At 39.5% G+C, this 27,775-nt stretch overlaps 2 protein-coding genes across 8 annotated transcripts in view; both read right to left on the reverse strand.

Annotated features, from left to right (window-relative positions):
* The window catches only part of LOC144372339 (mitoregulin-like), an 82,782-nt gene that overhangs the window by 33,783 nt on the left and 21,224 nt on the right, over positions 1-27,775 (reverse strand). For 5 of the 7 annotated variants that reach the window (XM_078035725.1, XM_078035721.1, XM_078035726.1 and 2 more), the window contains one exon: positions 24,307-27,509. The exons of 1 other annotated variant lie outside the window; for it this stretch is intronic. In XM_078035725.1, the coding sequence (XP_077891851.1) occupies positions 27,363-27,509 (147 nt within the window). In that variant the 3' untranslated portion in view covers positions 24,307-27,362. Of the gene's footprint in view, positions 1-24,306; positions 27,510-27,775 lie in introns of those variants that run through there. One more of the 7 variants, XM_078035720.1, reaches the window with a different exon arrangement.
* LOC144372338 (mitotic checkpoint serine/threonine-protein kinase BUB1-like) lies at positions 1,247-16,075 on the reverse strand. The gene is made up of 10 exons (XM_078035717.1): positions 14,621-16,075; positions 13,252-13,380; positions 13,048-13,158; positions 12,194-12,290; positions 11,208-11,289; positions 6,980-7,154; positions 5,808-5,895; positions 2,935-3,173; positions 1,848-1,991; positions 1,247-1,311 (listed from the first exon to the last, which is right to left on the reverse strand). Exons 1-10 carry the CDS (start codon positions 14,715-14,717, stop codon positions 1,262-1,264), a joined length of 1,212 nt encoding a protein of 403 aa, XP_077891843.1. The 5' UTR covers positions 14,718-16,075; the 3' UTR covers positions 1,247-1,261.

Here is a 27,775-nt window from a genome sequence, read left to right on the forward strand (position 1 = left end):
GCCACATCCCCAGTCCCCAAATCTATAAACTTAACCAACTATAGATTGAATATGTACAAATATTTTTAAATCATTATTCCTTAAATAATAGAGCATATCAACTACTTACTCTGTACAAAGTATTGTAAGTAACCTCAAAATTATTTAAAGTATATGTTAAGTTATATGCACGGCTACCCATTTTATATGAGAAACTTGAGCATCATGGACTTTGGCACCCACTGGGTTCCTAGAGCTAGCCTGTGCAGACCTGAGGGATGAGTGTATATTCATGCCTCGAAATCCAACAATCACACTCCTTGGTATTTACTTCAATGGGTTAAAAATACGTCCATAGAAAAACCTACATACAATGTTTAAAGCAACTTTATTCATAATTGCCAAAAGTTGGAAGCAATGAGGTGGCCTTTAGTAGGTAAATGGGTAAATGAGCTGTGGGGTACAGGGCCATCCAGACGGTGGGGACTATTCAGTGATTCAAAAAAAGCTAGCAACCCATGAAAAGGCAAAGAGGAGCCTTAAATTCTGTTGCTAAGTGTCAGGAAATGGCCTGATGGGCTACAAACTGTAATTTCAAACACATGACATTCTAGAAAAGGCCAACTGTGGAATAAAGGGCCCAGTCAGTGTCTGCCAGGGCTTCTGGGGTGCAGAGGAAGGGGAGAAGGGGAAAGCACAGGAGACTCAAGGCAGGCCAATTATTCTGAAGTGCCCTGCAGCGAGGAGATCTGCCAAGCGTTCCAAACCCCAGAACGCACAGTACAGGGAACCTCGAAGGAAATCGTGGACTTTGGCCACATACCGGTACTGGCTTATCACTGTCACAATCAGCAGGCACACTTATTCAAGACGCTAACAGAGGATCTGGGAGGGGCAGGGAGGTAGGCATGGGGAACTCTGATGGCCCCTCAATTGTTCTGAAGGCCTATTGCGGCTCTATGTGTGAAAAGCCTTGGTCTCGCCTTATCCACAACCACCCACTTTCCCACTCCCAGTAAGCCAACTATTTTAGTTTTGAGTATTCTTCAAGAGTTTTCCAGAAATATTATCAAATGAGTATATAATACTATCCCTCTTCTTAAGAAACATGTAACACACACTGTCCATACAGAATTAGTTTCCATTCTGCCAAGTGTGGTGGTGCATATTGTAATCCCAGCTACTTAGGAGGCTGAGGCAGGGGGATCACAAGTTTGACACTGGATTGAGCAATGTAGGGATACGTGTCTCAAGATAAAATAAAAAAGGCCAAAGATGTAGCTTAGTAGTCCTTGCATAGCACGTGTGAGGTCCTGGGTTCAAGCACCAGTACTTAAAAAAAAAAAAAAAAAAAAAAAAAAAACCAAGTTTCCATTTGGATGATAAAAACTTATAATAAGATGGTGGTGACAGTTGCACATGTGCTTATTATCAACGTCCTTAGTGCCTCAGTATATTGAAAAGTGGTCAGAATGGAAAAAAAAAATCCGCATTTTGTTATCAATGCCTGTTTTTGACTATAAAATCTGTAAGAAATTCTTAAATAGTCTAACTGCATTTTTAAAATTTTGCAGTTCTGGAGATCAAACCCGCAGCCTCACACATGCCAGGTTATTGCTCTGCTGCTGAGCTTCCCCAGCCTAAGCACGTGCATTTTTACTTTGATAGAGATCTCCGACTTAAATGGGTTCCAGTCCAACAGCACTCATGGTTCTATAGCCATGGATTAACAAGATTTCTCAATACTGTAGCTGTAACTCTTTACTGGGGCTGGGGGACAGGAGGAGAATCTCACATACACATGAATCACCATCAACGTTCCATGGATGAACAAGAATTCAAAGCTATATCACCCATAAAGTTCTTACCCAATTGAAATTCAGTCTTGGGCTTGATGGACGGAAGTTTACACTGCCACTCAAAAGTATTTGGATAGGAACTCACTGGTTTAGGAAGCCCAGACAGAAGTTTGAGAATCAACTTATCATCCCACGGATTCTCAATAGTGAAGTCTTAAAGGAACAGGAATAAGAAAAGAAACATGAGTTCAGTATTCAAAGATTTTACTTAATAAATTTTAGATAAAGCAAGTGGAGACATTCATTCATTAATTAAGCTTTCAAAAGTCTCATCCTTTAGAGAGCATTGATTCAAGTAATAGAGAATTGTTTCCAAAAGTCAGAACTGGGAGTTGTGCAGTTGACCATCTGCCATTTTGGATTTGAAAGTTTAAATCAACATTCAGGGTGACAAAGGGATATCATCTGCATCTCACTCCGCTCACCTAAAATGCTAGGTCCTGCCTTTAGCAGTGATGGCTGCACATTTAAGGCACAGATGGGGTTGGTTAGTGACCTCAAATGTGCTCAGACAGATACACGGTCTTTAACTGCTTGCCCACTCATACCCACAAAACACAATTTGCACATGAGTTGTACTTTGGTCTAAGATAGAAAACAATTTCTAAAGGGAAGATGAAGGTTTCTCTCCAACTTAGAATAATAACGTATTCTTATTAGTGGCAATTATGAAAGGACTGCTAGGGTAGAACCTAGCCTTGTCCCCTAGCCACTCTCTCTCTGGTCCATATTCTCTACCAGTAGGTGAGACTGTCTGGGTGACAAGGGGTAGTAGGAGGGATCTCTTTAATCTTGACCCTCTGTTGACTTTTCTGTAAAGTGGGGAAAACAGCATTAGATTAAATGCCTGACACACAGTAGGCCCTTGAATTCCAATTCCCTCTTCCAACAGTACTTAACTTGAAATCTAAAATTAAAATGGATCGATTTGCCCTTCAAGTACATTCCTGCTGGACTGCACTTCAGTACAGTGAGAAGTGTCTGACTGTAGGTTCTACTCAATGGCACACGGGTCCCCCTCTGAGTTCTTCCACAGAACAGCTCTTCCTATGCTGTGGTCCTAATGGCATGACTAAGCCTGAGCCTCTGTGCACACCTGGAGCACTGACATCCCCATGGGGACCCATCTGCATCCGGTCTTCTTGGGGCCTGGCACTGGCATCGGACAGGTCCTCCACAACGGCACGGTCAGTGTCTGTGAGTTTACAAGCTTCAAGGCCCCGTACAGCTTCCTGGGTAAGTGCAGCACCCGGGGCAGGCTGGCTGAAATGGTGCAAGGATGCCAAAGAGAGGTCTCTGGGGCATGTGCCTTCTGGGCTCTTCTCTTGAATTGAACTGGATGTGAAGAAAATTATAGAGAAAATCAAAACACCCTATTATTAGAAGCCTAATGGACTTGATCACACAAAAGTTCTACAACAGAGTTTCCTTTTCATTCTAGGAATGTCACTTCAAATATGCTGCACAGCTTGAGTTGATTAAATCATTTTCTTACACAACTATAGGCAAATACAAAGCTAGTCCAATATTAATAGAAATAAAAATCAAAGACATGATGATATACTAGATAAATGGGGGTGGTGATATGCTTGGTATTATTTAGCAGGGAATGTCGAGAGAAAGGGTATCTCAGCAGCACTGCTATGATCAAGACTGGATATCTAACTTCTTTCTAAAAATGACTTCTTTTATAACATTCAGACAACAAAAAAATGTCAACCACAATCTAACAAAATCCTACACATTTCCATACATATGGGTGTGTGTATATACATGCATACACAGCTGATTCCCATTCATAGGTTTCAGATTTGTGAATGCACCTATGTGTTAAAATTTACGTAAACATCCAGATCAACATTCTATAATTTTCAGTCATTTGCAGACTTTAGAGAAATGAAAAATCTGGGTGCGTGTTCCCAGGCCAGGTGGAGCAAGGTGAAGCCTACAGCTTATGCTCCTCACTGCCCTGCTTGGAGTCTAATGCCATGGTTTTTGCATTTCTGTGCTTTTTGTTGGGATTTCAGGTGTTTTGCTGAAGTGTGTCTATTGTTCCTAAACATAGAAGGCTCTGAGATGCCTTACAGAGAAAACAGGTAAGCCTCATCCAGGCACAAGTGCAATGTAAGTCATGAGTAATATGTGTTAAATAAGGTGACTTTAAACAAACATGGCAACAGGATAAGCATGTATTTCCCCTGGACAAGTGTCCAGTATACACTACAAGGAACAATGAGAATCAATCATGTATATCTCTACACCCACATTTAACCCTTACATCTATACATATACATCACAAATAAATATGTCCCTTTCTCAACTGCAACAATTTCTTAGTATTCCCTAGTTTCCCAAGACCATGATAGTTCAAATAGTACTGGCCACTATTTGGCTTCTCAAATAGACACTAGGGGTACCTTACCTGTACATTGAAAAATTGTTTCCATACCTTATACTACCGATACTGGTAACATGGGTATCCAAATTACTGTCAATGCATAAATGATTAACAAAATCTTTCTCTCTTGTCCATAAGAATCTGAGTCTGTTAACTGTTAGCTCTTTTTCCCTAAAAACTTACTCTGTCACCATTGGTTATGGTTAAAAATAACCCTCACTGGTTAACTGTATCTGGAGTAGAATTACAAATATCTGCTAGGAACCCATAGTTTCAGTTATTCATTTTTCAGAAAAAAAAATGAATTAGCATAAGCATGTAGAAAATGGTTAACTCACCAATAATAAAATAATGCAAATTCAATAAATTTTGGTTTTTAATTGAAATTGTGCCCAGTGGGTTTTCTCATGGGCACCCTGGGACCTGATGGAGGTGTTGCATAAGGCTCTTAAGCGAGGATCCTGCACTTGGTTCATGTGAGCCTTGCTTCCTTGCAACTGAACTGTCACATGGGGCCAAAGACAACAGTTCCTTGGGTAGGATGCACCCAGCCAGCAACTGGGATTTCTGCCCTATGTACTTCTAAGTTAATCTTACATCAAGGATGGCTTATGGCATTCTTGTGAGTCAAAGGTCTGGCTGGGCTTAGCCACTCCTGATGGCTCTTGTTATCAAAAACCTCATTCAACTGTGACCCAAATAAACAAATGATTGGATAAAAGATGTGAACAGAAATTACTTAAGAAAAAAAAATAAATGAACCTAAACATATAGAAAGTGATTAACATCAATAATAAAATTAATGCAAATTCAATATATTTTTGCTTTTTAATTGAACTTGTGCCTTGTGGGTTTCTAATAGGAGGCAGTGAGAAGAAGGGGTCAGCACTCAGACAAATACAGGTTCACACTCCAATTCTGTAAATTTGCAGCCTTATGACTTTAAGTCAATAATTTATCTGAGACTCACTTATCTATAATGGAAAAAGAAAGAATAGTCCCCACAACTCAGTTATTATAAGGGCTAACTGAGAGACAGAGTCCAGGAAAAGCGTAAGTACTGTGTCTAGAATAAAATAGTTACCCAGAAGATGGCAGCCTTGGTTAGGATCTCTGAGGTTTACAGCCTGCGCAGACATGGTGGGGTTTACGGTGCCGAGTCTACCTTTACTGCTTATTCCTTAGGAGGCTTAAGTACCTTCTCTTCTCTTTAAAGGAAGTCATCAATTTTCTCAATTTTACTGGGTATGAAAAGCAATTCTGTGTTTGCCCAGTTCTGCAACAGTCTTCACATGGCAGGGTCTCTTTTTGGTAAAAGGCTTTCCAGTTCTAATCCCCAAATGAGTACAAGTCAGTTGCAGACTCTGTCACCCTAGCTGCTTCTCTCACTGTCCTGATACCAAGAGGGGGGCTCATTACTGGGCTTAGAGGACCTTCTGACTACAAGCTGCCAATTGTTAAGCACTTTATGAGTTGTTTAGGATGGGATTAGGCATTCTCTTACATCTGGAAAAGGAAAGCTCATGGAAAGCTCAAGTGGAAATGCAGAGAAGGGCACAACTGCAAGTTACCTGAACTTTCTGTCTCTCAAGGGCTCCACCACATTCTCAACACAAGAACTCAACGGCACATGGGTGCACTGCGTTGCTATCATGCTTTCTGAAATACACAAAAACGAGAGACACAAACATTTCATGCATGTATATGCACGCGCATACCATTTGACATGGTTACAATTCTAGAATTCCTTTATATGATGACTTTCATTATAATTTCAAAATAGTGTTCCATGGCAAAGTGCGATAAGATGCGGAAAATCAAGATCACTCAACCCTCTCGTACAGGGGAGCACTTCAGTTTTGACATCTGATCTATAATGATCCTTCAAGAACAAAGAGTCCAGAGAGCAGCAGGTCCACTCCAGACAGGATGACCACACAGGTGGTCACTGGCATGGGTGACAGGTCACAGCCAGGTTCAGGAGATTAGTGAAGTGAAATTCCTTGGCAGTTATTTCATTATTGCTTTTAAGAAGTACCAGCAGTGACAGAGTTTGGCTGGTAAACTGGTAGTCACTGAAATGGTACCAAAGTCCCAGATCTCATAATATTTATACTGTAGGTTGGTAATAAAAAACTAATAATTATCTGTGCTCAATGTAATGCCACATATCAGGGTTCAATTCAGAGATATATATCTCTTTTATATAGGGTGCTATATTTGGGATGCAGTAGAAATAAAAGACTATTTGTGAGTTTTGTCATTATTCCCTTGAAGCAAAACACTAAAAAACAAAATTATTTTATGTGTAATGTATCCTTGGCTGCATGTCTGAAATAATAAAAATTTATAGAAATGTATCAAGGACCAAAATTGGCTATTTTTTTATTCATTAAAAACCATGTTTAGTATTTTTAGCATTCAAATAATTATCTGTAGTGCTCCCCTCTTGACTTTTGAAAAACATAATCATACTCCTGTACAAATGGTTTGGACTTTGTATATTTGCCTTTATATGCTTCTATAAGTTTCCCCCATTTCTACCTATGATCTGTTATTAAATTTTCAAAATATGTGGACTTTATGAAGTTAGTATGCCAAAGAAAAAAACAATTAATGGATTCCAAGCCCCTTTATGGTTTTCGAACGTCCCCCTTAGAATTTTCAAGAACACTATAATAGTAATGAACCAACTAATACTAATGTTTGTAGAAGACAGACACTGAAAAAGTATGTCGCATACCTTTATCTTCCAGATTGTTCACTGCGTCTGCTGGAAGTTTGTGGAAGGGGGTAGATGCAAGCTGGGCAGCAGAGGTGAAGTCCCCTGTGCTCTTAGGACTGGGTGCCAGGGTTCTGTTGCAGCGAATACCCCAGACGGTTGAATCATCCAAAAACTCTTCAGAATGAGGCACTTCCTACAACAAAGGAGGAGCTGAAAAATAATCGCCATCTTCTTGTTTTGTCTGTGAAATTTAGACATTAAGACTTCAAGCTGGGTGCAGTGGTACAGAATGTATCCCTGCCATTCAGGAGCCTGAAGTGAGAGGATCACGTGAAGTTTGAGACCAGTCTGAGCACCACAGCGAGATTTTGTCCCCAAAAAACATTTTACCCCTCATCTTTAATACATCTCAGTGGAACTACAACACAAGGGTCACATTTTTTATTTTAATTCTACATTTTTCTTTAAATTTGAAAAAAAAATTCCAGGTTTATAGAAAGATTACAAAGGTGGCACAGTCTCATATAACCTTCATTAAGCTCCCACTAGTGTCAATTTCTTCTAGATCCTGGCACATTTCAAAAAGTTAAACACCACTTGTAGCTATCAGTCCTTATCTGGATTTCACAAGTCCCCTCCAATATCCCTTGGCTGTCCCGGATCCAGTCCAGGATGGCATGTGGACTGTCCTGTTGACTTTGTCTCCTCTAGTTTATGACCATCTATCAGTCCTTCCTACTCTTTCCTTGCACTGAAATTTGTGAACACTAGTCAGGAACTGTGCAGAATGTCCCCCTAATTTGGGCTCGTTTTCTCACATGTAGACTAGAATTATAGGTTTTGGGGAAAACTTGGGGTAAAGGACCTTCTCATTATACAGTGGGGATGCATGCTAGCTAGCCACAAGGCTTGTTCCTGGTGAGGTTAAACCCAATCACTGAGAAGGCATTTGTGAGGTTTCCTCACGGGAAACCATTTTTCCCATTCTCTATTTGTTAGAGAATGGGAAAAATGTCTTACCCAAACTCAAGGGAGGTAAATTAAACTCCACCTTCTAGGATGTCATTAAAGCATTTGTGGACAAATGTTAAACCACCGCAGAATCAACAGTGGTGAGATATTTGGAAGCTCCAGAAGTGCCTGTTTCTTCCTGAAGTTTTACTCACCAATGTCTGTTCCTTAGTGGATCTTGCCTATAGCATTTATTTTATTGGGACTCTAATGATGCCTTCCACATCACTTGGAATTCTTCTCTAAGGAAGAATCATCCTTTGCTCCCTTTTATTTATATCAATATCTGTTTTATTTCTTGGGTGATAATTCAATATTACTTTATTCTACTTATTGTTCAAATTTTTCTAGGTTTAGCCATTGGCTCATTCAGGTTGGCATCTATATTCTTTTGATATGCCACATCTTTCTTGGTTTTCTTATAGGAAAAAACAAAACCCAAAATCCTTCCTTAATTTTCTAGCACAATATGCTCCAGACTTATCTTGTATTTTTCTTGCCCCAGCCCCTAGAATCAGGCACTTCTCCAAGAACAGAATTACGGGTCAAGTTTTTTAGAGTCTGTAGGGAAAGACAAATTGCTGAGTCAGGTCCATAGCTCATGACCCCCTTTGGTTGCCCTTACAATGCCACCCATGGTTTTTATTTTTTTAATTTGTTTAGATACGCATGACAGTAGACCGTATTTTGACATATTATACATACATGGTGTATAACGTAGGATTCTATTCCTGTGGTTGTTCATGATGTGGAGTTATACTGGTTGTGTATTCATATATGAACACAGAAAAGTTATATCGGATTCATTCTGTTGTCTTCTCTACTTCCATCCCTTCCCTTCATTACATCCCTTTCCTTCAATCCAATGAACTTCTGTTTGCCTCCCACCTTTATTGTGTATTAGCATCCACATATTGTAAGGGTCCGGCGAAACGTCGGAGTAAGAGACCGCAAGAGACTGTCTTATGCAAAAGCAGAAGGGTGGGTTTATTTGGAGACCAGCATGCTAGGGCTCTCTCTATAGCAAAGAGAGATAGAGCCCTGAGAACAGCTTGAGCAGAGCTTATATACTTTCCTTGGAGAGGGCAGCAAGAGAAGTTACATTTTGTAGTTTGGCAGTTGGGGACAGCTCATTCTGGGAACAAGATTAGCAGACAGTCCACAGTTAGGGACAGCACATTCTGAGAACAAGATTAGCAAACAGTCCTTAAAATTTCAACACTGTTTTGTTAAGCATACAGAGAAACGGAATGACAAGTACCTTTTTTATTAACCTTTCAATATCAGAGAGAATATTTGGCCTTGTTTTTTTGGGATCGGCTTATTTCACTTAACATGATAGCTTCTAGTTCCATCCATTTACCAGCAAATGCCATAATTTCATTCTTCTTTATACCTGAGTAATGTTCCATTGTGTAAATATACCACATTTTCTTTATCCATTCACCCGTTGAAGGGCACTTAGGTTGGTTCCATAGCCTAGCTATTGTGAACTGATGTGGCTGTGTCACTGTAGTACTGTTTTTAAGTCCTTTGGGTATAAACTAAGGAATGGGATAACTGGGCCAAATGGTAGTTTAATTCAAAGTTTTCTAAGGGATCTCCACATTGCTTTCCAGAGTGGTTGCACCAATTTGCAGTCCCATAAGGAATGGATGTAGACCTTTTCCCTCACATCCTTGTCAACATTTATTGTTACTTGTATTCTTGATAATTGCTATTCTGACTAAAGTGAGATGGAATCTCAGTGTAGTTTTAATTTGCATTTCTCTAATTGCTGCAGATGTTGAGTGTTTTTCCATATATGATTTGACCTTTCGTATTTCTTCTTCAGTGAAGTGCCTGTTGTGTTCCTTTAACTATTTACTGTTGGGTTATTTCATTTTTTGGTGTTATGTTTTTTGGGTTTTCTTTGCATATGCTGGAGAAATGCTCTACCTGAGTGGCAGATGAAGAAGATTTTCTCTTATTCTGTAGGGGAGAGAATTCTCCCTCTCTCCATGTTTTCAATTGTTTACTTTGCTAAACTTCTTAGTTTGGCACCATCTCATTTATTGATTCTTGATTTTGCTTCATGCATTTTAGTTGGTTCCTAAGTGAACATGATGAAGAGTTGGGCCTACATTTTCTTCTAGTAGATATGAGTTCAATTTCATTCTGCTCTAGATGGATTTCCAGTTTTATTCTAGTAGATATGAGTTCAATTTCATTCTGCTCTAGATGGATTTCCAGTTTTCCCAGCACCATTTGTTAAGAGGCTATCTTTTCTTCAATGTATGCTTATGGTGCCTTTATCTAGTATGAGATAACTGTACTTATGTGGGTTTGGTTCTCACACATAATTTTTATATCTTCTGCATTGTCTTCATAAAATCCACCATCTCTTCCAATGGAGGCGAAACTGGCAGATTGCTTCTTCAGATGATATAAGATAAAGTACTGGCTTATGTTTAGCATCAGGATATATGGAAAATGCATTGTGGGTTTGGTAAAAGTAATAGTTCAACAAAATGTACCTTTAAAGTGATGGCACTATGTCTGCAATTCACTTCATTATTTGTGAAAATTTTAAGCTCAATAGATCATCAGAGGGATTAGGGAGCCAGGCAATAGTTCATCCAAACAACCCCCCAAGGGACTACAAATAGGAGCCAGGACTTGGTGTCCTAGTGAGGTGCTTGGTGAGCCAGTGGCTCTCAATGGTGCCTCACTGCCATGGGGTCAGGCAGGGGCTGGGGATCGAGCACACTGTGGGTATACTTAGGACCAGGGTGGAAGTCAATGAGGACGGACACAAAGGCCACCGTAGTGGAATGCAGTGGGCTACTGGGCAGTGAAGGGTGCCTGCTGAGCTGTGCTGAGGATGGTCCATCTCAGTTGGATTCAGATTTGTTGGGTTTCTCACTGATATTCCACTTAGGCCTCACTTCCTCCGTCTAGGAAAAACAAATATCCCCAGGTGGCTTGTTCTTACTAGAGGGAAGGCTCTTTGAGGGCAAGGATCATATCAAATACATTTTTATTTCCTATACATATTAGATATCTGGCACATCACAGGTATTCAAATAATTGTCAAACAATATTCTAGCAATATTAGAACAATAACAAGTATTCTAATAAGTAGAATAACGATTTTCTACTTCGCACAATATATTGTGGTTTTATACACATCACACCATTTGAGTGGCATAATCACTTGGCAGATCTGTGTCAGATGAAGTAGAGATTGGCTTACGTTTGGTTTTGAAGGAAGTCTGTTGCTAGAGCGTTCTCCAAAGGTCCTGGCTCCTGTGGGCTTGTTTTTAGGCTGTGGTAACCTAAAGAAAAGATTTATAAAATCAAAAACAGCAAAATATGGTGATGAAATAAATGCTACCACTTGATCTAATGTTAGAAAGATTCTCCCCTCATTTATTAAGGGGTTTCTTACTATTGCACTTCCAGAAAAAGTGAACTGACTATGTAAATATAAGTTGACTAACAGTTACCAAAGAGAGGGTAGAAAATGCAATTTTTGTTAGTTTTTAAATTGTTACAATTTTTTTTTTAGGAACAAAATAACAATTAGAAGCATGGCCAATAAAATACCTTGGATGCCTTGAAACACCTTAGCTCTTTTCCCAGTGCCTGGCTGAGATAGGGAACTTCTCTCTGCATGCTGGTCATGCTTTCTCCATTCTGCCTCGGTGTGAATTTCCTCCATACCAAGACACTTGTAATTCACCCAGATACCTCTTTTTCCATAGTTTAAACTATTAACCACTCTCTAGTATCATGTGCCTCTGCCTTAAAACATTCTCTCTGCAGCGTTACCCAGTGTAAGCTGCCTCCTTTCCCACTTATCAATCCTGCAAATGTAAACAGCACAGTACGGACAGCTGCACTGATTCCTCTACATTCTGAAACAATTTCAAACCAGAGAATCCTGTTCTTTGACAAATTCTAATGCTTTCCTTTTTCTACTGTGCTTTCACTTGGAGCTCTGCCCTCCTGGAACCCATGCACAGCACTGTGGCTCTGCAGAACACTGGCAACAAGCTCCCAGCTGTTGGTAGAAAGGCTTATCAGTGCAGAGCTGGGCCAGAACCAGACCACCCTGGCAGACAGTCCATATTCCTTCCCTGCTGCCTCACCATCTTGAGTCCTGCAGGCACCTCCAGGCATCCTGTGGCAGTATGACATGTGTCCCCCCAGTGATATATTAACTTGATGTTTCTTTACCCATAATTTTCTTTGTTTCCATCTTCAAAAATAGGAAAAGCAGATGTCAAAGTGACAACTTTATTGACTCCCCAAGCCCCAGAAGAATTTGCATTTTCTGCAAGAGAATAAAAAATGTATTTCATGACTGTTCTAGGAAAAACATGACCCTTTACACTAAAACTTCAACTACAAATGAAATGGGAGGTAGAGGGGAAAAGCTTATAGAAAAGAACTGGCAACAGTTTTTAAATACTAGGTGGTAAGGCAAATCACTTTGAAGTGGGATGAAGTGATTTAACTATAATCACTGGGCAGCCTCAGGTCCCAAATGACTGCCACACATCAAGAACACAGTTCATCATTCTCCTATGCCACTTCTATTATTACCTGACTCATTCAATAAAAGCTCTCAGTGGTTTTAGTTTTCATTTGCTTTAAGAAAAATCTCTTCTCCCAACTCCAAATGGATCCTACTGATCTTTATTACAATCTCTGGCTCCCAGCACATGAATCCCCTGGCCCTAGGTAAGAGGGCTAGTTGCTGGCCTCCAACCACCATCTGGCCACTTTTCTACCAAGAAGGCCTCAAATCACTCCTGGACTACTCAGCTCTTCCTGATGTACCTCCCCATGGGGATTTTATCCTCCTTTAGATATCACTGTTATAGCAACCCAACCCACCTAACCCAACCCAACATAATGCAAACCCCAACTCTACCACACGCATGAAAACCTTGTCCAACTCTGCCACACTTCTATTTCATGCACTTTCTGTGATGACCAAGGCAAGGCCACATCTTAGGTAATCCCTGACAATGCCTGGGCTCCACCCACAGTACAATGCATCAATTAGCTTTCAAATAAATTATTACTTTGAAACTGGGCTTCAAATGCATCTTCATTTTGGTCTAGAGATGGCCATTCATCTTTGTCATCAGAAACATCAGGAAGTGTAGGAGCCTGGAACATATTCATGATGAAACCTAAAAACCAGAAAGAATATCCATCAACAGATTGCAAAAGAGTTTAAATTTTTTATAGTTTAAGGTGCTACACATTCAAACAAAATGGTTTACCCAGTGCTTCCTTGGTGTGCACCGTGGGCGAGGGCTGGGCTCTGGAGGGTGTTGCCTGAACCATTCCCAGTGACGTGTTTGGAGTCGCATGGAAAGAACTTGCGCTGGCCACCTTGTGCGTTTCATACACTGGCAAAGGAACAGGACCAAGAGCAGGATCATCAGGTCATTTAAAACGTGTTAGAAGGCACACAATAACTTACTACAATTAGACCAGGTTACCGTGGTAACCGTAATTGTCAATAATCATCACTCCAGACCCACATACTTATCTTTGTAAGAATACATAAAGTAGGTGAGGCAAGAATCATAGTTTCACACAAAATAAAGCGAAGGCTCAAAGACACCGGGTGTTTGGCCTAAGATCAAACCAATTAGAGTTTTGTCACAGGTAGCATCCTGAGCTCCACCATGTCTCAAGTACTGTCTGCTTGTGGTCAGAGTGTAACCCCCACCCCCCCACTGTCAGTCCTAGACCACTTTCCATCCCACTCAGCTTGAGCCAGTGGTGTACAAGGCCCGCACAGCCTGGGCCCTGCTTGCCCAGGTTTCAGTGTATTCCTCTTTGCCCTGCTCGCCCTGAAGCTCTGGCCTCTTTACTGTGCTTAGAACACCAGGGATAGTCCTGCCTGGGGGCTCTGCATCTGCAGTTCCTCTGCTTGAAAACTGGTTCTCCGAGGTGGCTGCATGAGTAGCTCCCTCCCTATTCCTCTATGCAGGCATTACCCTCACCAGCATCTTCCCTGTTCACCTTCTCTGAAATCTAACCCCTTACTTCAATATTAGCCCTTTCATTCCTGGGGGGATTTTCATTGTTTTGTCAAGATTCCATCTCTAACGATGTAGAATGGTTGGTGCCCAGCATCCAGCAAGCAGGCACCAAGTCTCAGTTGAATAGAATGAGTCTCCAGCTGTTTCAGAGGGCCCACCCTCATTAATAGTCAATGGAAAGAATGCCACAGCCACCTGCAGGGGGAAGGGAACACCCACACTGTCCCAGGTAATTTAATAAACTATGCACACACTTCCAGTGTGGTGCCAGACAGGAGAACAGTATTCGTAGTTAAACTTTGAATCACCTTTCTTACTCGACCCAACTAACATGACTCATTTTAGATTAATGTACTGAGAAAGTTAATAGAAAAACTTGCATAAATTAATCTTTCAAAGAACTCTGAACTGATAAGATATTTACAATTAATACCATTGTTTTCAATAGTCTGGGGCTGAAATAACCCCTGGATTCTAAGAAGAGGATTCCTAACGCTTAGGTTTAGTAAGGTCAGAAGGCTTCCTGTCCCATAGCCCCAGTACAGCCCAAGGAGTGTGCCCCAGCAGGCCAGGATGAAGAGACCCCCATGAAGCTCACCTTCTTTGGTCTCTGCTCCACTCTGTGGCTGGAATCCATGAGCACTCTGACTCATACATCTGGAAGAGAAAACCCTGAGACACACAAGAATCAACATGTCTTACAAGAGAGTTTCTCATTAACTCTCAAGAAATAATAGTAAAAGAAGCTGGTCAACAATCACAGCCTGTTGCTGAAACACAGATGAAGCTGCTTAGATCCACGGTGTAAATAAATGAAATGTTTTTTCTCTTCAGTTCTTTTTGAGGAAAACACTCTTACAGATAAAGGCCAGGCATGGAACACTAGTATGTCGTGTCACTTCTGTGTCTCGGCACCACAACAACCAGCCCTCCTTGTGGCATGACAGGACAATGGCTTCCTAGTTCCAATGGGCTCATTTGCTGTACAGCATAAGGGGCTGACTGGGCACTGATGCCCAACAAGGTGGAGGCACCGATGTGCCTCAGCTGAGCGAATACCTTTCTGATGAGCCCACAGCCTCAGGCTAACATCCAGATTTTAAAACAATAGCTACCAACAAAGATAAGAAAGCTATGCAAACCACTTGCATTAAAGCTGTGGTTAGTACACTAGGGGCAGGGGCCTCACCTCATACTGCCCAGGATTCCCTTAAGGAATGTCATTAAAATGTGAAGTAAAAAGCACAAAGCACTTTTAATTAAACAATATCATATCAAATCACAAGTTGCAAGACAGTCACAGTGACTGAAGATAAAAACAAACAACAAGTGATGTGACATTAATTCTAATATCTGAAACCCAGAAAACTCTCAAAATTGGGGAAAAAAACTTTCACAATAGTGTGGACGTGGCTTGTGACATGGAGTCACAAACATGGATCCCATACTGCTCCGTGGGAGGACAAAAGGAGTACGAGGGCATGCCAGCCACTGCCTGGAGTAATGTCCCCTGCAGGCCTTGGCCACAGCCAGGAGGCAAAAGGCAATTCCAACTATAGGTGTTTATTCTTCAAATACAGAGCGACTTGCGTTTCAGGAAATTTTAATTTATAATTCAGAAGAAAAGTATGAAGACAAACAAATCTAAAATCTAGAAGAGGGATAGATCCCTCTAAAGAGGTATAAAATACACATGTTTGAAAGTTTTGGGCTCAATTTTTTTGATAATTTTTTTCAACAACATATTCATGTAAATCATTTTAGCTGGGTATGGTGGCACACACCTGTAATCCCAGCTACTCAAGAGGCTGAGCCAAGAGAAGCCCAAGTTTGAGGCCAGCCTCAGCAGCTTAGTACATACTCTCAGGAACAACAAAACCAAAAAAGAGATGAGGATGTTGCTCAGCGATAAAGCACCCTCAGGTTCAATTTCCAGTACTGCAAGAAAAACATTTTTTAATAGAGATACCCCATCTCTTACATAATGCTCTTGATACTGCAGGTCATAAAAAAGAACCTGACAGATGCCATTTACACCACTCTCATCTCCAGGACTGGCTTTGACTTACCTGGACTCTGTCACTGGCTGGGCTGTCAAAGGAGTAGGAGGAGCTATGCTCTGGCACACTGCTGGGGACACCAAAGCAGGAGGAACAGCATCTGCCGCAGGAGGAACAACAGGAGGCACCTCTCTGGGCTTCTCGCTCAAGTTCTTTGGGGTTTGCTGATTGAGTGACAGAAGACATCGAGCACCAAGTTCCCACTGAGCACCTGTGCCTAGCCCCACACATGCTGAATCCACCTTTCATGCCAGACAAACAAAGGAACAAAAATAAACCACAAAGACCAGAATGTTATTATCAGGTATTAGAGCTTTCAAAGCATGTGACCCTTATCCTTCCAGGTGCTTTAAAACACCTGGAAATTTTCAACAGTGACCAAAAAAGACCACTCCAAAACATAACAAATGCTTTGTTGCTTCCAACCCCGGCTGTGAATGCCACTCACACTTCTAACCATTGGAAAATAACCAGCCTCTGCAGTCATATCAGTATTTAAGAAGTGTCTTGTTTCTCTTTATTAAACTGAGGGAAAAAAAAACAATAAATCAATGTTACCAAACGCTCACAATGGTGTTCTCTTAAACTACCCTTGATAGGCAGTGTCGTCTTCCTAAATAGGACATGTGTATATGAACTGCCTCAGAAATAGGGTTCATGTTGGGAAGAATTAGACTAAAGGTCTTTGTTTTTCTACTCACAAGTACATAGATTAGAACTAATGTTACCAACTTAAAAGACAGAAGGGTTAATTCCTTGCCCAAAAAGTATCCTTACAAATTGTTAGGAAAAACATCAAATGTCTAGAATATTGTTTTAAACAATAACACTACTTATCAAAGAATATAACTTAAAACGACCTACATCATTTCCTTACCTACTAAATTAGTACAGATCAAAAATAATTGTACACCCCAACTGGAGGAGGAGCCCAGCCTCCCGCCTGCACGGTTGGCAGACCATGCGACCCGGAGAGGGGGCACAGCTGCCCGCCAGAGAGGTAGACAGACCACCCCAACTGGAGGAGCCGCCTGCCCATACGGTCACCTGACTGAGCTCTGGACAAACATAGGTCTCCCCAACACCCCCCACCTCATCAAACACCTTATGAGAAAAAATGATGAAACTCATCTTGGAAACTCCCACCAACCCTTAAAACTCAACAACCGGTGGGCGTGGCTACCAGTTTGGTTCTTCAGCGGATCAGGCACCTGGTTTACATCTCAGAGAATAAGAGTGGAGAGGCCACAGGTGGAAGTTCAAGTCCTCTCATACTGACTACCACCACCACCCTGAACCCAGAGACTCCAGCTAGGAATTGACAATGCCACCAACTGGAAGATATGAAAACAGAGTTCTGAGAGGCATTTTTTTTCTTTCTTTTTTTATCTTCTCTCTTTCTTTTCATCCATTCATCCAGTCTCCTCTACCCTTCCCCCTCTGGTCCTTGAAACCTCAACATATGTGAAACCAAGAATTGTGCATGAAAAAGGTCTTTAACAACTGAGTCACCAGAATAATGTAATATAGAGGAATTCCATATGCCCCACCTCTCTCCCCCCTTTTATTTCTTTTTTCTCTTATTTTCTTTTTCCCACCCTCTTTTTTCTCTTTCTATCCTTGTTATTTGTTTTTCTCCTTCTTACTCCCTCTATCCCAAAAGACACAACATAATCTATGGGACACAATGAAAGCAGTTCTAAGAGGAAAATTCATTGCTAGGAGTTCATTCCTTAAAAAAAGAAAAAAAAAAACATATAAATGATCTCGCACTTCATCTCAAAACCCTAGAAAAAGAAGAGCAAAACAACAGCAAAAGTAGTAGAAGGCAAGAAATAATTAAAATCAGAGCTGAAATCAATGAAACTGAAACAAAAGAATTGAAAAAATTGACAAAGCTAAAAGTTGGTTCTTTGAAAAAATAAATCAGATCGACAGACCCTTAGCCATGCTAATGAAGAGAAGAAGAGAGAGAACTCAGATTACTAGCATACGGGATGAAAAAGGCAATATCACAACAGACACTACAGAAATACAGAAGATAATTAGAAATTACTTTTAATCCTTATACTCCAATAAAATAGAAGATAGTGAAGGCATCGATAAATTTCTTAAGTTATCTGATCTGCCCAGATTGAGTTCGGGGGATATACACAACTTAAACAGACCAATATCAATTGAGGAAGACAGGGATGCCCTCTCTCTCCACTTCTGTTCAAGAAGCCATCAAAAGACTACCAACTAAGAAAAGCCCAGAACCGGATGGGTATACAGCAGAGTTTTACAAAACCTTTAAAGAAGAACTAATACCAATACTTTTCAAGCTATTTCAGGAAATAGAAAAAGAGGGAGAACTTCCAAATTCATTCTACGAGGCCAACATCGCCCTGATTCCTAAACCAGATAAAGACACTTCAAAGAAAGAAAACTACAGACCAATATCTCTAATGAACCTAGATGCAAAAATCCTCAATAAAATTATGGCAAATCGGATACAAAAACATATCAAAAATATTGTGCATCATGATCAAGTAAGATTCATCCCTGGGATGCAAGGATGGTTCAATATATGGAAATCAATAAACGTTTTTCACCACATCAACAGACTTAAAGATAAAAACCATATGATCATCTTGATAGATGCAGAAAAAGCATTCAATAAAGTACAGCATCCCTTTATGTTCAAAACATTAGAAAAACTAGGGATAACAGGAACATACTTCAATATTATAAAAGCTATCTATGCTAAGCCTCAGGCTAGCATCATTCTGATGGAAGAAAAATTGAAGGCATTCTCTCTAAAATCTGGAACAAGACAGGGATGCCCTCTCTCACCACTTCTGTTCAACATAGTTCTCAAAATACTGGCCAGAGCAATTAGACAAAAGAAATTAAAGGCATAAAAATAGGAAAAGAAGAACTTAAATTATCACTATTTGCGGTTGACATGATTCTATACCTAGCAGACCCAAAAGGGTCTACAAAGAAACTACTAGAGTTAATAAATGAATTCAGCAAAGTGGCAGGATATAAAATCAACACACATAAATCAAAAGTATTCCTGTATATCAGCGACAAATCTTCTGAAATGGAAATGAGGACAACCACCCCATTCACAATATCCTCAAAAAAAATAAAATACTTGGGAATCAACCTAACAAAAGAGGTGAAAGATTTATACAATGAAAACTACAGAACCCTAAAGAGAGAAATAGAAGAAGATCTTAGAAGATGGAAAAATATACCCTGTTCATGAATAAGCAGAACTAACATCATCAAATTGGCAATATCACCAAAAGTTCTCTATAGGTTTAATGCAATGCCAATCAAAATCCCAACAGCATTTCTTGTAGAAATAGATAAAGCAATCATGAAATTCATATGGAAAAATAAAAGACCCAGAACAGCAAAAGCAATTCTAAGCAGGAAGAGTGAATCAGGCGGTATAGCAACACCAGACTTCAAACTATACTACAGAGCAATAGTAACAAAAACAGCATGGTACTGGTACCAAAACAGGCGGGTGGACCAATGGTACAGAATAGAGGACACAGAGACCAATCCACAAAATTACAACTATCTTATATTTGACAAAGGGGCTAAAAGCATGCAATGGAGGAAGAATAGCATCTTCAACAAATGCTGGGAAAACTGGAAATCCATATGCAACAAAATGAAACTGAATCCCTTTCTCTCGCCATGCACAAAAGTTAACTCAAAAGGGATCAAGGAGCTTGATATCAAATCAGAGACTCTGTGTCTGATAGAAGAAAAAGTAAGCTCCAATCTACATATTCCCTAAAGACCTTAAAAGATCGCATTATAGGGATACTGCTACATCAATGTTCATAGCAGCACAATTCACAATAGCTAGGCTGTGGAACCAACCTAGATGTCCTTCAATAGATGAATGGATAAAAAAAAAATGTGGCATTTATACACAATGGAGTATTACTCTGCACTAAAAAATGATAAAAGCATGGCATTTGCAGGGAAATGGATGGCATTAGAGCAGATTATGCTAAGTGAAGCTAGCCAATCCCTAAAAAACAAATGCCAAATGTCTTCTTTGATATAAGGAGAGCAACTAAGAACAGAGCAGGGAGGAAGAGCATGAGAAGAAGATTAACATTAAACAGGGATGAGAGGTAGGAGGGAAAGGGACAGAGAAGGGAAATTGCATGGAAATGGAAGGAGACCCTCATTGTTATACAAAATTACATATAACAGGAAGTGAGGGGAAAGGGTAAAAAAAACAAGAGAGAGAAATGAATTACAGTAGATGGGATAGAGAGAGAAGACGGGAGGGGAGGGGGGATAGTAGAGGATAGGAAAGGCAACAGAATACAACAGACACTAGTATGGCAATATGTAAAAACGTAGATGTGTAACCAATGAGATTCTGCAATCTGTATACGGGGTAAAAATGGGAGTTCATAACCCACTTGAATCAAATGTATGAAATATGATATATCAAGAACTATGTAATGTTTTGAACAACTAATAAAAAAATAAAAATAAAAAATAAATAGAAGAACAGAAAAAAAAATAATTGTAATACAGGTTTACTTACATATTGTTTATATAAAATGCTTGGAATTAGAAATGTGTCAGGTTTCAAAATTTTTTCAGATTTTGGGAATATTTTCATAGACTAGTTAAGCATGCATCCCTTATTCAAAAATTTGCAATCTGAAATGCTCTCAGATCCACAACTTTCTGAGAATGGGACATGACACTAAAAAAGTTTCAGATTTGGGAGCTTTCCAGATTTCAGAGATGCTTGACCAATATTCAGTTCTGAAGAAAATATTTTAAAAAGAATAATCAGAGATTTTCTCTACCAGATAGCAAAATAGGAAAGCTATAGCATATATACAATATGGAAAGATCAAGAAGAGATATACTCTCACTCCTCTTCTCTATCCAGAATTCACCTAATCCTCCCATGCTCCCCCTCCCTACCCCACTATAAGTCAGCCTCCTCATTTGATTTTTTGGCAATTGGAGAAAGGGAGGGGGCAGGGGATTAGCAAGGGAGGTGGAATATAATGGACATCATTATCCAAAGTACATGTATGAAGACACGAATTGGGTGTCAACATACTTTATATATAAACAGATATGAAAAATTGTGGTATATATGTGTAATAAGAACTGTAATGCAAAAAAAGGTAAATAAAGGCATGAATTGGCGTGAACATACTCTATATACAAAGATAAGAAAAATTGTATCCTATATGTGTAATAAGAATTGTAATGCATTCCGCAGTCATGTATTTAAAAAAAATCAATAAAAGAGTAAATAAATAAATATATATATATATATATATATATATATGTATAAAGAAGAGAGATAGTGACTAAAACAAATATTAGAAATGAATTTTATAATATAAAAACTTAGTATGTGATAAACATATTTTGAATAAAGGGGCCAAGCTGGTCAATAAATGATTTATGGACAACTGGCAATTCATTTTGGAAAGTACATCTTCATGCCACCTCTACACAGGAAAATCCTATAAAGGGACCTGGAGGACCAGACCCTTAGGGTACTGAGTATGATGGAGGGACAGAGCTGTGCATCACATTTCTTTTGTTACAACACGCTTCCCAAGAACAAAAGGGATTACATTTGTAAAACCGAGAGTCAGAATGATCCAGGACTTTCCAATACCAATGGTAGAAGCCAAAAGGCAACGGGCAATGCCTTTGAAAACTCTAAGGGAGGCTGAGGCAAGAGGATTGCCAGGTCAAGGCCAGCCTGGACAACTTAACAGACTCTGTTCCAAGATCAAAAGCAAACCAACAGAAAATGCACTGAGAGTATAGCTCAGTGGTAAAGTAACCCTGGGTTCAATCTCTAGTACTGCATAAAATCCAAAATGACTTGAGGGAAAATGATTTCCTTCCTAGAACAGTTCTAGTCAAATCATCAACCAGTGTGAGGGTAGAACAAAGACACCATTAGACAAGCAAGAGATCTCAAAAACTTAACCCCTCATACATGCTTTTTAAAAAAGTTATGAGAGATTGTGTACCTTTAAAATGGGGACCTTAAGGAAAAGCAATGGCATGTGAATCAGGGATATACCACCAGAGAGAAGCAGGAAGAACCACTCCTCAGAGGCTCTGGAAGACATCTGGTCAAGAAAAGGGAATGGGAGTGCATCTGATGTATTGGATGTGATTGATGAATATTTTAAGTTTCTTCAGAATTTGGGGATAGATGACTGATAAGAAGCAAGAAAATACATAAAAACAAAACAATGAGACAATTATTTTAACAATTGCTTATATCTATCAAGGGAAAACACAAGTTATATAAAAATTGAAATAAACATTAAAAATGAAAAAACCCAATAGAAAAATAGACAAATCCATCAAAGTCAATTTATTTGATTGGTACCAGGGATTGAACCCATGGGTGCTTAACCACTGAGTCATACCCCCGGCCCTTTTTATTTTGAGACAGAGTCTCCCTAAGTTGCTGAGGTCAGCCTTGAACTTGTGAGCCTCCTGTCTCTGTCTCTGGAATCACTGGGATTTTAGATGTGTACCACCACACCTGGTTTTATGGTCAATTTAAAGAAAAAAGAAGACAAAAAGCCACTAAATCAATTAAAAATGTCCAGTACCACTTGTAATTAAAGAAACAGGTGGTTGAAAATACTTAGGATAACTAACATTATCAAAGTGTATGTGAGAAACAAGTAATTTTATATACTATTGATATGAGGTAAAATGAAATTTTTTAGAGGACAGTATTTTAGGTGCACAAACTTCAAAGGCAACAGTTGTACTTCCATCATTTCTAGAGAAACAATCTTGTATCATGTTTGTAACAGTCTCTGTATGATGTTGGTACCTGCCCTGCTGTAAGTATGACAGAAGACCATGCTGCAGCGGGTAAACTGGGTCTCTGTGCAGTGATATTGAAAGATATGTTTGTAGAAAAAGCAGAAAATAAGTCTTATTTATATGGAAAATTCAACTGTGTTCATTTTTATGTGTGTTCATGCACAGCATATATCTGGAAAAAAGATAAATTTCAGCAATTAGCACTGAATAAGAACATTCGTGGATATTCATGTATGTTTGAGTCTTCCCCCGACCCGTGTGGGCAGCTGAAATTAAGGTCACTTGTGTGAATTTCCAGGGACATCAAATAAAACACAGACACACGCTTTACCTTTAAGCAAGCTTCAGGACACGGCTTTTCTGCTCTCGGCCTCAGGCTCCCCAAATGGGGGAGCAAGAGAAAGTCACGAGAGGCTGGCGAGAGAGAGCAAGCACATTCGGAAGCGGGCTTTTATTGGGGGACCTTATTCTTAGAAAGTTCCATCCAAAAAAGGCCAGAAGGGGCAGGGTTACAAGGGATAGATGAGTGTAATTCAACCCAAGGGGCCATGGAGCAACACACCTACATCTGAAGGCACGCCCTCAACTTCCTGGACCGGGGCAATGTCCAGGTCACTATAAGATGTAGTGACTGGTCAAAGCCTCTCGGCTCCAGGATGGAAGGTGCAAATCATTCAGAGTGGCTCCCCATAATTGGGTATACATACTTATATCTAGTGAATGTTCTGGCATAGATTTTGCATAATATATATATATATGTATATATATATATATATATATATATATATATATATATATTACACACACACACCTTTCATTCAATATTAAAAAAAAAATCATTGCAGTCATGAATTTTCTATCATTTTAAAAACATGCATTTAAATAAGCTTTACCTTTAAAGTATCCTATGTCACAGACAGACATATACAATGTGGAAGATAAGCAAATGTAATATAGCTTAAATTATTCCCAATCTCTCCCATTCATAAATAATTTCAAGAAAATATGTGGCTGTAATATTCATCCCTATTTCTTCTTCCCACACAAGACAATGGCAAACAGAAATATATCTAGATGACACATTATTGGAAGTCTATAGTCATTGTATGAAAGCCAGAAAAAGGACGCTAAGTGCTAATGTGTGAATATATAAGCATGGTCACACACATACATGAAACCTCAGCCCTCTATTCTCTACATTCCTTTGTTCATTCTTCATTTGAATGTCTTTCTGAATCACACAATTTTAAATTTTGGAAAGTTACTAGCTAGAATTAACTCTAAAACAGGGCCTAGAGAGCCAACAATCCCCACCGCTGGGCACAGGACGCCCAGGTCAGAGCATGTCTGTACCTAAGGCTTTTCCTGGACACTCGGCAGGTCCTCCTGGGACAGCTCCACCACTTGATGCAAATTCTTATGAAGCTCATCCATTTTCTGCTTTAATAGCTGCTCTTCAAAAGCATTTGCTTCTTTCTTTTTCATATAATGTCTGTCTTCATTTACTTAAGGAAAAAAAAAAGGTTTATATGCAAAGCTTAAATTCAGTTCATCAGAGGAATACATAACAAATGGATAAAGTCCAATTTTAAGATGGCAAGTCCTATTTTAAGATGGCAACATTTTTTAGTTTTTTCCATATTTACAATCTTTATATGCCCTTAGCACAGTAACTATTAAATTCAGAGTATAAGTTACAAAAATTTATGAAGATCAAGTCTACCTGGTAATAGCACAGTATCTTATTAAATGCTTCTCATAAAACAATTGGGGTTGTGCTAATCATTTGAAAATAATTGATCATTTCAGTTTTTAAAAAAGATACGATTCTCTAGGAAGTAAAAGTAAAAGAGTTGGGGCATCAAGCATACTGTCAGTCACACAGCTCAAAACTGGCTCATGAGACAAAGTAGACTCTGGCTGGACACTTTCAGGCTGTGGTATGTGAATGAAAAAATTATCCAGGCATAATTCAAAATGGATCTCCAAGAATACTGACTTTTTGTTGTTGACCAAATATGAAAATGGGCTGGCCTGGCGTCAGTTTTGTTCTCCTCCTTCTCCTTTGCCTCCTGCCAGGAACTCGGTTTGCTCCTAGGTTCCGGGTGACGGTGACAACTCTGATCAGCACTGGCCCACGATGATCACATTTGGTGGACTTGCCTTCATGCCCTCCTTTGCTATTCGATGTGAAATCACTCTAAGCCTCAAGGCATGGGAGTATTAGACTCCAGTAGGGAGAATACGTCAATGAGTGGTATGGGTCTCCAGCGGCCAGTCTTAAGGAATACCAAGTTTCTAGAAGCACTGGGCGCACTTCCTGGCTGCCATGTGGAATGCTAGCCATCCATCGGGCTGACCCAGGCAGTGTCTTCCTCATCCCTGGCCCAGGGGATATTTTTAGGCCCAGGGGGATATTCTTGGCCAGCAGAGGGCTCACAGGGACATGGGGTCCTTCCAGCTCATGGCTCTGCCCCCGCCCCAAGCCTGAGACAACAGAGCCACATTCCCAGCCTGACATTAATATCTTGAATAGGGAACCCTCCTCCCTTTAACTTACGTTTTCTATTTAAGGTGGGCTTCTTGTATGGAGCATCTAAGTGGGTCTCTCACTGTAAACTCTTACATTCCCCTAATAATGTATTACATGTTAGGTATATTTTTATATGCCTATTGGTTTCTCATGTTTTCTTTTTGAAGGGCTTGTTCAAGTTTTTGCTCATTTAAAAAACTGAGTTATCTTTTTCTACATTTCACTGTCAATGATAGAAATTTAGGTTTTTCTTGTTCTTTATAAATTTGAGGAAGTTCCCACCTGTTCCTAGTTTGTAGGGAATTTCTTAAAACTCGTGAATGGGCACTGGAATTTGTCAATGTTTTTTCTTTGTTTATTGAGATGTTCACATGATTTTTTCTTGTCTACTAATATGATGAAATAACATTACAATTTCGCATATCCAATGCTGGATGCACAGGTGTGTACATCTGAACATGGGGAGAAATTCCAGCTGGTCGTGACCTACTGTCCTTTCTATAAATTGCTAGATCCAACTTGAGAATGTTGTTTAGGATTTTAGTTTCTATATCCATGAAGGATACTGGTCTTGTAATGTCATCGTTTGGTGTCATGTTTTTCCTAGATTTAGGAAATACGTTAGGGAATGTTTTCTCCTTTTCTATTCTTTGGAAGAGAGTGCATAAGATGGGTATTATTTCTTCCTTAAATGTTTGCGGGAAGTCACTAGAGTGAAGCCATAAGGACTTGGAGTTTTCATTGTAGGAAGTTTTTTAATTGAAGTTATAATTTCTTTAAAAGAGAAATTCAAATTTTCTATTTCTTCTTATGTCAGTTTCAGTAAATTATGGTTTTTTATAAAATTATCTATTTCATCAATGTTGTCAGATTTACTGGCATACAATTCCTTATAATATCCCTTATTGTCCTCAGTGTCTGCAGGATCAGTAATGATATTTCTATTTCAATAGGAGATATTGATAATTTGTTTTCTTTTCTTTTTTTTTGTACCAGGGATTGAGCTCAACCACTGAGCTACATCCCCAGCCCTATTTTTTTTTTTTTTTAATTTAGAGACAGGGTCTCACTGTGTTGTTTAGCACCTCACTGTTGCTGAGGCTGGCTTTGAACTTGCGATTCTCCTATCTCAGCTTCCAGAGCTGCTGGGATTACAGGTGTGCATGTGCCACCTCGCCCGGCTTTCTTTCACTCTTTTTAAAGTATCTTGGTCAGTCTTTCTGGGCATCTTTCAATTTTATTAATCTCTTCAAAGAATCAACCTTCATCTCCATTGATTTTCTCTTCTGTCCACCTGTTTTCTATTTCATTAATTTATACTCTTTGTTATTTCCTCTTTTCTACATTCTTAGGTTTAATTCACTCTTCAATTTCTAGTCTCTTAAGTTCCCAGCTTAGATCACTGATTTTAAACCTTCCCTCTTTCTAGTATATGCAATTAAAGCTACGGATTTCTACCTAAGCACCACTTAAGCTACATCTCATGAAAGATACATTATTTTTTTAGAAGTCATTCAGACTATCATTTGGTATTAGGTAAAAAATGGTCTTTTAGGAATCAGGGAAGAGCTGAGCAGAAAAGGATTCCAGAGATGGCGATGCTCCATATCTTGCCTGGGGAGCTGGATATACATTGCATTTTCAAAAATGCAATACTCTATACTTAGACCTGAACTGTACACAACACTAGAAGACAGGTACCAGTCCCTCTCATAAGTGAAGAAATCTAAGGCCCAGATGGGTTAACTGTGTGTGTACCAACATCACACACTGAAGAGCCAGGGTTAACCCACTGCGGTACCACACACTCACACACACAGCGCACTCCACATTTAATGTGTGGTACCACACAAGGGCTTCTCCATCATCCTGTGTGAGATGGTTCAACTCAGTGAGCTTACCTTACTGCCATCAAACAGACAGAGGCAAACATGTCTGCTGAGCACCTGGATGCTCTTTCCTGGGAGAGGAATCATCTTACAGCTCCACAGGGTGAGGATCAAGGAAACACGACTTGGCCTTGACTTAATCTGAAAGAAAAACATAAAAACCTATTAATAGTGGTACAAATTCATTTCCAAAGCATCATTTGTAAAATACAGCTTAAGAAGATATACATAGAATACAAAAAGGAAAACTTTTACATGGATATACATACACAGAGTTTCAATAGTCTGTTCAAAATCAAACCCAGTTATTTCAGGTAAATTTTGCATAAAGTTATATTTGAAATATTTGCATTTTTTTCTTAACTACTTAAAAACTTCAATGAAAGACTACTAGTACTAGCAGGTAA

The sequence above is a fragment of the Ictidomys tridecemlineatus genome (genome assembly GCF_052094955.1).
Source record: "Ictidomys tridecemlineatus isolate mIctTri1 chromosome 12 unlocalized genomic scaffold, mIctTri1.hap1 SUPER_12_unloc_5, whole genome shotgun sequence".
NCBI classification, from domain to species: domain Eukaryota; kingdom Metazoa; phylum Chordata; class Mammalia; order Rodentia; family Sciuridae; genus Ictidomys; species Ictidomys tridecemlineatus.